This window comes from Nycticebus coucang, chromosome X, assembly GCF_027406575.1.
Source record: "Nycticebus coucang isolate mNycCou1 chromosome X, mNycCou1.pri, whole genome shotgun sequence".
Classification (NCBI taxonomy): Eukaryota; Metazoa; Chordata; class Mammalia; order Primates; family Lorisidae; genus Nycticebus; species Nycticebus coucang.
In genome coordinates, this window is record NC_069804.1 from 128,899,433 (window position 1) to 128,911,277 (window position 11,845).

The following is an 11,845-nucleotide window of genomic DNA, read 5'->3' on the forward strand; positions in this document are numbered from 1 at the left end:
ATGGGCACACTTATAACTTTGACTCAGATTGTACAAAATTAATTTATGTAACACAACATTTTTACCCCCGTAATATTCTGACACGTTTTAAAAGAGGTAACTATTTTAAAAATCATAAAATATGGGGGCGGCGCCTGTGGCTCAGTGGGTAGGGCGCCAGCCCCATATACCGAGGGTGGCGGTTTCAAACCCGGCCCCAGCTGAGCTGCAACCAAAAAATAGCTGGGCATTGTGGTGGGCGCCTATAGTCCCAGCTACTTGGGAGGCTGAGGCAAGAGAATCGCCTAAGCCCAAGAGTTGGAGGTTGCTGTGAGCTGTGTGACACCACGGCACTCTACCAAGGGCCATAAAGTGAGACTCTGTCTCTACAAAAAAAAAAAAAAAAATCATAAAATAACTCCAGCATACATATGTTTTAGGGGGTTGTCAGGCTTGAGCTACTGTCCCGTTCTCCAGTCCGCCTAATTAGAAATATATTTGGATGGATGGACAGATGGGTAGGGTGCTAGGAGACTATTGATATAACCTTTCTTTCCATTTTCAATTACAGGACCGACATGCTGACAGCCTGATACAAAATCAACATTATCAGGTAAGCTTCCTCACAGGAACAAAGCACAACAGTTCTTGGCCTGTTCCGTGGAGTAGAAGTCCACTTAGCCTGTATCTGGACATGATCCTGTTTGGGGTGGGAGGCTTAGAAAGGCTATAACTTATCAAAGGGTGAAGTAGCTCTTCCAAGTGGAGCTTTAAAATGCTATTTACAGGGCGGCGCCTGTGGCTCAAAGGAGTATGGGGCCGGCCCCATATGCCGGACGTGGTGGGTTCAAACCCAGCCTCAGCCAAAAACTGCAAAAAAAAATCCTATTTACAGCCCTTTAACACTGCCTTGGCTTGATTAGCAATATCCCTAACTTAGAAAGCTATCTTCCTGGAGAGTAAAACAGAATATGTGATTAGTCAGTCAGTTAACAAATATTTGAATAGCTATGGTACATCAAACACAAAACTAGAGAAATCACTATGAACTAAAAAGACAAGGTCTTTTTGCCCTTATGAAGTTTATGGTGTAGCAGGGATGAAAGACATTAAACAAGTTATTACAACTATAGTTGGCCCTTGAACAACACAGGATTGAACTGTGTGGATCCATTTATATGTGGATTATTTTACAGTCAACCAATATCTGGAGGTTGCAAAACCTGCCTATATAGAGGATCAACATTTCATAAACATGGGTTCTGTAAGGCAACTGTGGGTCTTCAGTATGCACAAATTTTGGTATACATGGGGGGTCCTGGAAAAAATCCCCTATGTATCTCAATGAACAACTGTATTAAAATTAAGTGATTACGGGGTAAAAGTTTTTTTAAGAAAAAAACAAGTGGCTCAGCACCTGTAGCACACTGTTTGTGGCACCAGCCACATACACCGAGGGTGGCAGGTTCGAACCCAACCCAGGCCAGCTAAACAACTACAACAAAAAAATAGCCAGGCGTTGTGGCAGGCACCTGTAGTCCTAGCTACTCGGGAGGCTGATGCAAGGGAATCGCTTAAGCCCCAGAGTTTGAAGTTGCTGTGAGCTGTGATGCTATGGCATTCTACCAAGGGGGACATAGTAAGACTCTGTCTCAAAAAAAAAAAAGAAAAGAAAAGGGTAAAAGTTTCCTTGAAGAAAAAGTACATAGGGTAATGGGAATATGCATATATATTTTTTTGTTTTGTTTTTTAGATAGACTCTCACTATGTTGCCCTCAGTAGAGTACTGTGGTGTCACAGCTCACAGCAACCTCCAACTCTTGGGCTCAAGCGATTCTCTTGCCTCAGCCTTCCAAGTAGCTGGGACTACAGGTGCCCACCACAGCGCCCGGCTACTTTTTGGTTGCAGTTGTCATTGTTTGTCAGGCCTGGGCCAGGTTTGAACCTGCCAGCCCCAGTGTATATGGCTGGCGCCCTAGCTGTTGAGCTATAGGCACTGAACTGGTAATGGGGATATATAATTAAGGAATATATAACAGAAGGAAACTAACCTCAATGAAATAAAAGCTTATCTGCATGTCAGAAACTTACATCTTGATAAATTACAACATGAGTTTAATCAAAGCAATTGGAGGCTGGACGTGTAATCTCAGCACTCTGGGAGGCCAAGGCAGGTAGATTGCCTGAGTTCAGGAGTTCTAGACCAGCCTGCGCAAGAGTGAGACTCTGTCTCTAAAAACAGCCAAGCGTTGTGGCGGGTGCCTGTAGTCCCAACTATTCAGGAGATTGAGGCAAGAGAATCACTTGAGCCCAAGAGTTTGAGGTTGCTGTGAGCTATGGCACCATGGCACTCTACTAAAGGCAACAAAGTGAAACTCTGTCTCGAAAAAAAGAAAAAAAATCAAAGAAATCGGTAAGCACATCAGAATTTTTAAAACAAGTAATAAACCTAATAAGCATGAGGGCACTATTCTCACCAGCTAGAAAACAGGCATCCAAATATCTGGAACACGTCTTGAAAGCAATCCTTTCATATCACAAATAAGAGACAACTCTCTCTCTTTCTGATCGAAAGAAACCCAAAGGAGAAAAATGTTCTACCAGGCTTGAAGGAAACCCATGCTTATTCTACAAGTCACCTCTCCTAACTTTGTTCCTCTTTGGCCAGCGGTTCTCAACCTGTGGGTCGCGACCCCTTTTTAACAATGAAAATACATTGAGGCATTAGGAAGGTTGAGAACCACTGTCTTAAGCCATAATTTACAATAAAAAATACAATATTTAGTAGGTAACTCTTCTCTCACTACTGACACTTCCAACCCTTATTATTTTCATAATAATGCATCTTAGGCAATGTTCACTGCCTTCATTTTCTGCTTCATAGTTGCCACCAAAAATTGGTTCCTGCACATCTGAATGACTTCAAGTTTACATAGAAGTAATAAATACAGCACTGGCCTTGAAATCAGATTGGAGTAGAATTAAATTCTGCTTTTGACATTCACTAGTTCTGTGACCTTGAACAAGTCAGTTAGCTTTACTGTGCCTCAGCTTCCCTGTCTATAAAATAATAATAGCATTTAGAGTGTTGTTGTGAATATTGACTGATGTGTGCGTGCTGCCTGGCACAATGCCTGACAGATTATAACAAGTAGTAGTCTCATCACCATCACTAATACAAATCATAGTGACCATGTGTATGTGCGTATGCGACTCTCCTGGAGGCTAAGTAGAAAGAGGCCATTCTTTAAAGGAGAAGTATATATTGACTCAGAAAATATCTTCACTGTATAATTAGGTTGACATTGAAATGAGCAGACCCAGTGACTGGAGACTCTCTCAACTTTATAAAATGAGGAAAAACTCTCATTCTACTAGGAGCATTAAAGTTTAATCCAGCCAAAGGGAAAGGATATTAACATTAACTATGATCAAGGATTGTTCCTCTCTCATTATTCTATAAATATGAATATACATTTACTTTACACTTGGGCAGAAACTTTTACTTTAGGGTAAAGTTGATTTTACTGGACTACTCTGCCCCCAAATTCATAGACACAATAATTTAGCCAACGGACTTAACTCATTTTTTGCAATAGAAGGCTAGATCCTGTGAGAATTTTCTATTGCGAAGATGGGCTAAACATTAGGAGTGTCCAAGCTGCAACTCGCTGGCTGCATGCTGACTTTTTGAGGATGTTTTTCCTATCTGTGGTATCCGATATCATGAAAAGTACATAGGGACCTTTTTGTTCTGCTCATCAGCTATCATTAATGTTTGTGTATTTAACGTGTGGCCCAAGGCAGCTTTTATTCTTCCAGTCTGTGGCAGAAAAAAAGGTTGGAGACCCCGGAAAGCGTGTGTTATTTCCTACCTATGCTTCTTATTTTGTTTGAGAGCCTGAGAAATAAACTGAATGTCTCCTCATGTCTTTTTTTTTTTTTTTTAATTCTAGGAAGTTATCAGAAATTTAGTCAAAAGATATGTGGCTGCTATGATACGAAATTCTAAAACAAATGAAGGACTAACAGAAGAAAACTTCAAGGTAATTTAATCATGAAGTGGCTTAATTTCTCATTTCACCTTTTTCTTTCTTTCTTTCTTTTCTTTTCTTTTCCTTTCCTTTCTTTTCCTTTCCTTCCTTCCCTCCCTCCCTCCTTCTTTCCTTCCTTCCTTTCTTTCTTTCTTTCTTTTTGAGACAGAGTCTCAAGCTGTCGCCCTGGGTAGAGTGCCGTGGCATCATAGCTCACAGCAACCTCCATCTCTTGGGGTAAGCGATCCTCTTGCCTCAGTTTTTCTATTTTTAGTAGAGAGGAGGTCTTGCTTTTGCTCAGGCTGGTCTTGAACTCCTGAGCTCAAGCAATCCACCTGCCTCAGCTTCCCAGAGTGCTAGGATTATAGGCGTGAGCCACCACGCCCAGCCTCATTTCATGTTTCTTAAACATAATCTTCACAGCATTTGAGGTTTCTGGTGATGAAATTTCACCTGTGTATATAATACAGCCATACCAGCTATAATTATTTTTCTCTCTTAAAATTGTCTGTCATTCAATAGATGAAGAGATTTTACCAATATCTATCACACCACAGTCAGTTTTATGAACAAAAGAAATTTGCCATGTGCGTTCTTTTAATATTCTGGGTGTTTTTTAGTGTGAGAATTTAATGCTTTAAATGATGGGGCAAGGGGCCAGGCGCAGTGGCTCACCCCTGTAATCTCAGCACTCTGGTAGGCCAAGGCGGGCAGATCGCCTGAGCTAAAGTGAGACCCCGCCTCTAAAAATAGCCGGGCATTGTGGCAGGTGCCTGTAATCCCAGCTACTCAGGAGGCTGAGGCAAGAGATTTCGCTTGAGCTCAGGTGTCTGAGGTTGCTGCAAGCTATGATGCTATATCACTCTACCAGGAGTGATAAAGTGAGACTCTGCCTCAAAAAAAAAGGGGAGCGGGGTGGAGACGCTGCCACTGTCGCCGGGGCTGTGGTTGAGGCTCCAGCGGTAGCTGGAGCTGGAGACAGAGGAGAAACTGAGTCCATGGCTCCCCCACATCTCCGGCGTCAGGAGCCCCGGGACTGCGACCGTGTCTATGGCAGCTAGAGACAGACCTAAGGGAGCAGGAGGTGTCGGAGGTCTCATCTTTGAACTATTGCTGGAGCTTCTGCCAGACCCTATTGCAATATGCAAGCCACAAGAATGCATCAGAACATATTGTGTACTTCTGGAGGTATAGCGACTTGCCGTCCAAAGCTTTGCCGGTGCACGTCCATATTTAACCACTGAATGTGAAGATGCCCTCTTAGTGCTTGGCAGATTAGTACTGAGTTGTTTTGAATTACTGCTTTCAGTGTCTGAAAGTGAACTGCCATGTGAAGTCTGGGTACCATTCCTTCAGTCTCTACAGGAGTCACATGATGCATCACTGGAATTTGGGAATAATAACCTACAAATACTGGTTCATGTTACCAAGGAAGGGGTATGGAAAAACCCAGTTCTTCTTAAAATCCTGTCTCAGCAGCCAGTAGAAACAGAGGAAGAGTCTTACTGTGTCACCCTGGGTAGAGTGCCGTGGAGTTATATCTCCTCACAGCAACCTCAAACTTTTGGGCTCAAGAATTCCTTTTGCTTCAGCCTTCCAAGTAGCTGGGAATACAGGTGTGCACCACCACACCCAGCTAGTTTTTTATCTTTAGTAGAGATGGGGGTCCTTGCTTAGGCTGGTCTCAAACTCCTGAGCTCAAGCAGGCCACTGGCTTCAGCCTCCCAGAGTGCTGGCATTACAGTGCTAGCATTTTTATTTACAAAATTGTTAGGTTTGTTTGTTTCTAAAATTGTCAGTTGAAGACCAGAAAAATTAGAGGCTGGATGCAGTTGCTTATGCCTATAATTCTAGCACTTAGAAAATTAGAGGCTGGATGCAGTTGCTTATGCCTATAATTCTAACACTTAGAGGAGCCCAGGCAAGAGGATCGCTTGATGCCTGGAGTTTGAGACCAGACTGGGCAATAGCAAGATCCCTATCTCTTCCCCTCTTCCCCCTACCCACTCCCCCAAAAAAAATCAGAAGAAAAATTATGGCTTTGAGTTGACTTTTGTATCTCACTTGATATAGACAATTGTAACTTCATTTACTTCAAGTTATGCACAGTCCAAAGGATCATATTCTGTTAAGAATATTTTGGGTATGAAAACCAATTTCAGAAGAAATATTATACTTTTTGAGGTATCTTTAGATGTAGACTTAGAATAAGACATTTGAATGTTGATCCCTTAAAATATCCTAGTTAGCTTATCCAATAAGTTTGACCACCTACCATATGTATGCTATTTGGGCCTTTCTGTGTAGTAAGAAGATTGGCATAAAGATGCTGCTATTGGGTGGGCATGGTGGCTCATGACTATAATCTTAGCACTTTTGGGAGACCAAGGCAGGAGGATTGCTGAGGCAAGGAGTTGAAGACCAGCCTGACCAGCATAGTGAAGCCCTGTTTCTACAAAAAATAGGGCTCGGTGCCTGTAGCACAGGGTATGCCAGCCATATACACTGAGGGTGGTGGGTTTGAACCCAGCCTGGGCCAGCTAAACAACAATGATAAGTGCAACAAAGAATAGCCGGGCGTTGTGGCGGGTGCCTGTAATCCCAGCTACTTGGGAGGCTGAGGCAAGAGAATCGCTTAAGCCCAAGAGTTGGAGGTTGCTGTGAGCTGTGACACCATGGCACTCTACCAAGGGCAACATAGTTGAGACTCTGTCTCAAAAAAAAAAAAAAAAAAAAGAGGGCGGCACCTGTGGCTCAAGGAGTAGGGTGCCGGTCCCATATGCCGGAGGTAGCAAGTTCAAACCCAGCTGTGGCCAAAAAACAAAAAAAAAAAAAGAAAGAAAGAAAAATTATCAGAGTGTGGTGGTGGGCAACTATTTAACCAGCTACTTGGGAGGCTGAGCTAGGGAGGACTGCTTGAGTCCATGAGGTTGCAGTGATGCAACAGAATAAGACTGTCTCAAAAAAAAAAAGTTCTTATGTTTTCTTTTGGTGCTTTTCCTCTGCTTTTCAGTTGTACTGACAAGAAAAAAGAATAAGAAAAAAGCCATTAAATAGAAAAAATATATAAAAAAGTGATGTGGCAAGGATGCATGGTGAGAGGCAAAACAGCAAAGAGAAGATCCCTGAAGACTTAAAGATCTTCTTTACTTAAAAGATTTAAGATCAAAAATTCTGCTATTAAATCTAAGGTGTTAAAAAACTCTACCCTGGGGTAGTGCCTGTGGCTCAGTGGGTAGGGTGCCGGCCCCATATACCGAGGGTGGTGGGTTCAAACCTGGCCCCGGCCAAACTGCAACAAAAAAATAGCCGGGTCTTGTGGCAGGCGCCTGTAGTCCCAGCTACTAGGGAGGCTGAGGCAAGAGAATCGCCTAAGCCCAAGAGCTGGAGGTTGCTGTGAGCTGTGACGCCATGGCACTCTACCGAGGGCGACAAAATAAGACTCTGTCTCTACAAAAAAAGAAAACTCTACCCTGAAACATTAAAATTCTCTTGCTATTAACATTAGATTAAAACAGTGATTCTTAAACCTGGGGCAATTTTGTCTCCCAGTTCACATTTGGCAACATCTGGAGATATTTTTGGTCATCACACTGGCATCTGATGGGTAGAGACAAGGTTGCTACTAAACATCCTACAATGAACAGGACAATCTCCCTCAACAAAGAATTTATCCAGCCTAACATGGCGATAGAGCTAAGGTTGAGAAACCCTATCCAGAGCACACCTATATTTTCTAAGGCACATAGGAAGGTAATTATCCTAATCCATAGACATAACTCATATGTTGACATGTGTCCATCAGTGTCCTCATATGTTGACATTTGTCCATCAGACAAACCCACTGAGAGTCTGCTATGGGTCGAGCACTCTGCTAAGTGCTGGGGTACAGTAGCAAGCAACATCTAACCAGCTTCTACTCTTGTGAAGTGACAAACGAAGGATGATAACGTAGGGTGATGAATGACTGAGTGTTCTGACAGGATAAATACAGGGAACCATGCAAACATGGAGAGGAGAGACAACTAGGAACTGAAGAGTCAAGACAGGCTTTCCAGAGGAAGTGATGGTTAATCTGAGGGTTGAAAGAGGAGACAGATAAAAATAAGTTGAGAAAAGGAGTGTTGTAGACAGAAAGAACACACAGGCAGATACCCAGAGGCAGGGGAAAACATGTCCATCTGGGTGGGCAATAGAGAGCCTGGGAAAAAATAGTAGTAGGAAGAGATGAAATTGGAGTGACATGTACCAGGCCTTGAAAAACCTTGTAGTCCATGGTATGGCATTTCTACTTTTTCCTAAGGTCAGTGACAATTTACTCACAAATTTTAAGCTGGGGAATGACATAATATTTAAACCTTTAATATGGCTTTTAAAGGAACAATCAAATATCTAAAGCCAGTTAGAGACAGAGGACATTTCTTAGGGATTTGAATGAACAGGATCCCCTGTCCCAAAGCAGCAGTCTCATCACCTGACCTACCACTTCTCTAGTTTCATTCCTTAGAATCCTAAAAGCTTTTTCCTCTTCAGTAGTCCTTTCATATGCCAAATATGCAGAGGTGAGCACCCACACCCTAATACCTTAATTGTTAAGTAACACTTTAGCAGGACACATGTCAACAGACTAATATCAACTTAATCCGTTGCACAATTTTTTCCAATGGCCATCCCTCCCCATAGAATTATTGTTTTTCTTGTGCTTAAATAATGGGAGACTTTTCTGGTAGTTTGTGTACTTTGTGATTTGCTATTAGGAGAAAACTGGAACATTCCAAATGTATTCAACGTGCCTACTTTGCACTTAAGACTAAGCTGCTTTATATAACACATCTCCCCTCTTTCCCTAGGAATTAAAGCAGGACATCTCCAGCTTCCGATATGAAGTGCTTGACCTCTTAGGAAATAGAAAACACCCAAGGAGAAGCTTTTCCACTAGCAGCACTGAACTCTCTCAGAGGGATGATACCAATGATGGCAGTGGTGGGGCTCGGGCCAAATCCAAGAGTGTGTCTTTCAATTTAGGCTGCAAGAAAAAGGCCTGCCATGGGCCACCTCTCATCAGAACCGTGCCAAAAGCCAGTGGTACCCAAGGGAAGTCAAGAGCTGAGTCATCAAGCAAACGCTCCTTCATGGGTCCTTCTCTCAAGAAACTGGGTCTCCTGTTCTCCAAATTTAATGGTCATATGTCTGAGCCCAGTTCAGAGCCAATGTATACAATTTCTGATGGAATCGTTCAGCAGCACTATATGTGGCAGGACATCAGATATTCTCAGATGGAGAAAGGGAAAGCAGAGGCCTGTTCTCAAAGTGAAATTAACCTCAGTGAGGTAGAATTAGGTGAAGTCCAGGGGGCTGCTCAGAGCAGTGAATGCCCTCTAGCCTGTTCCAGCTCTCTTCACTGTACATCCAGCATCTGCTCCTCAAATTCTAAACTTTTAGACTCCTCAGAGGATGTGTTTGAGACTTGGGGAGAGGCTTGTGACTTGCTCATGCACAAATGGGGTGATGGACAGGAAGAACAAGTTACAACTCGGCTCTAAGTCAAACCCCTATTCACCTGTCCTGGAACTCAACAGAAAATTTGTAATTTCCTTGTTCTCAGAAGTGACACAGAATATGATTCCCTCACTGCCCCCCTAGAAAAGAGAGTGAAACTCCTATTATTTTTTACCATCTTTTATAGCCACATTCTCCATTTTTTGTTGTTTTATTTTTAGTATTATCATTTGCCTTTTTTATATCCACTTAAGTCCATCTGACAACCAACTGAAGGGGAGTTGCCCCTAATCAGCAGAGGTACAGTTGGGTGCTTAACACTTTTTCTTTGCTTTTCTCTCCCTTGCTTCCTTGAAGCTCCAGGTGCCATTTTGCTACTCTTGCTGCTGCACAGATCCTTCAGGATCTCATGCCATTTTCCCATGGGGCTGAAGGATGTGGTCAGCAGTCCCCCACCAGCTATCAGATAAAGGAAACTAACATGGCTATCTTTGTTGCCATTCTGTGCTATGCGCTGCCCATGCTGGTTCAATGAATAGCATCAAAGGAAGGCTCAACAGACTCCCATGATTTGTCAACTCATGGTTTCTAGGTATAATTGGCTTTTTGTTTCGTTTTTAAACGCTACTACATCTTATTGTGGGGGCTGAGTTTTTTTGTTTCTTAAAGATGTGTTAGTTTCCTGGTGTGTGCCAGTGAAATATTTACCCCATAGTGTATGTCACATCTAATAGGTGAATTCCTTTCCTGTGTTCATGTGTTTCAGTTAATGTACATTTTAAAATTTGATAGTATCAAAATTAGTATTTAGGATGTGTACTGTTTTTTAAAAATTCTACTGCACTCTAACAAATAGTAACTACATCTCATACATTGGCAAGAAAAAATAATTAGCTGGCCTATTTGTAGGGACCTATCTACTCTGATAGTTTTAATCATTGCTATCTAAGCCTTTTAAGATAAAAGCCTGTATTTGAAATATTTTGTATGAGAAAATGACATATTGCTGGGGTGTTGAAATCTGAAAAATGAATATCTTCATTTTAATTAATTGCCTTATGAAAAAAATAAAATAACAAAACAATTTTAGGTCTAGACAACCTAATTCAGGTCACAATTTTAATATTCATTGAGGGCAGAGGAATAGCATGTGTAAATTTATGTTAGAAATATAACAACCCGGCTCAGTGCCTGTAGTCCAGTGGCTAGGGCACCGGACACATACACCAGGACTGGCGGGTTTGAACTCAGACTAGACCTGCCAAACAATGACAACTACAACAAAAAAATAGCTGGGCATTGTTGCGGACACCTGTAGTTCCAGCTACTCAGGAGGCTGAGGCAAGAGAATTGCTTAAGCACAAGAGTTTGAGGTTGCTGTGAACTGTGACATCCTGGCACTCTATCTAGGGCGATATAATGAGACTCTGTCTCAAAAAAAAAAAAAAAGAAAGAAATATAACAACCCTAGTGGATTCATGGAACTATGAACATACTCCAAATTCTACTGTCTTCAAAGAAAGCTGCATTTATGCATCTAAAAAATTATTTTCCGCAGCTTAAGAGTACCTCATCAGAATACAAAGGTTCAAGTTAAATAATGCATACTGTTATCATTTTAGACCTGATAAGCACTAAGTGATAACTTGCCAAGCAAAGATGGTTTTTACAAACATTAGCACAAAACTTCCCCCAATTCAGACTCTAATATATGTCCTAAAGCAACTCTAGGTCTGGGGTGTCCTGGAGATTAAATTAACAGAGTGCAGCACAGAAAAATGAAGGATTTGGTTAGGTGTCACCCTGTCCTTTTAAATGTCAACACCAATCGGAATCTATTTAAATTCATGCACGTAATTTCTGATAAAAGTTAAATGAGTTTCCAAACAATGTAAACCTCAAAACTAGGTTTCAACAGAGTAGTTTTCGTTATTTAAATTTATTCCCTTCTCTGTTCCTAGCCTAAGTGATTAATCATCAGTATATTTCACATGGAGAAAAGCCAAGTTGTGAGTGTGGAGGAATGGGAACAGGAGGTGGTGGTAAAGAATAAAGATCAGACGCAGCGCCAATAGCACAATGGTTACGGCACCAGCCACATACACCGAGGGTGGCGGGTTCGAACCCGACCCAGGCCAGCTAAACTGCAACCAAAAAATAGCCCAGTGTTGTGGCGGGCGCCTGTAGTCCCAGCTACTTGGGAGGCTGAGGCAAGAGAATCACTGAAGCCCAAAAATTTGAGGTTGCTGTGATGCCATAGCACTCTACCGAGGGTGACATAGTGAGACTCTGTCTCAAAAAGAAAGAAAGAAATGCCTTTGGGCGGCGCCTGT

General features: G+C 42.1%; 1 protein-coding gene across 2 annotated transcripts in view; it reads left to right on the forward strand.

Annotated features, from left to right (window-relative positions):
- The window catches only part of TRPC5 (transient receptor potential cation channel subfamily C member 5), a 388,947-nt gene extending 378,740 nt beyond the window's left edge, over nucleotides 1-10,207 (forward strand). For both annotated transcript variants that reach the window (XM_053579726.1, XM_053579725.1), the window contains 3 exons: nucleotides 551-592; nucleotides 3,936-4,025; nucleotides 8,864-10,207. In XM_053579726.1, coding sequence (XP_053435701.1) covers nucleotides 551-592; nucleotides 3,936-4,025; nucleotides 8,864-9,556 — 825 coding nt within the window. In that variant the 3' untranslated portion in view covers nucleotides 9,557-10,207. The remainder of the gene's footprint in view (nucleotides 1-550; nucleotides 593-3,935; nucleotides 4,026-8,863) is intronic.
- Nucleotides 10,208-11,845: the final 1,638 nt, after the last annotated feature.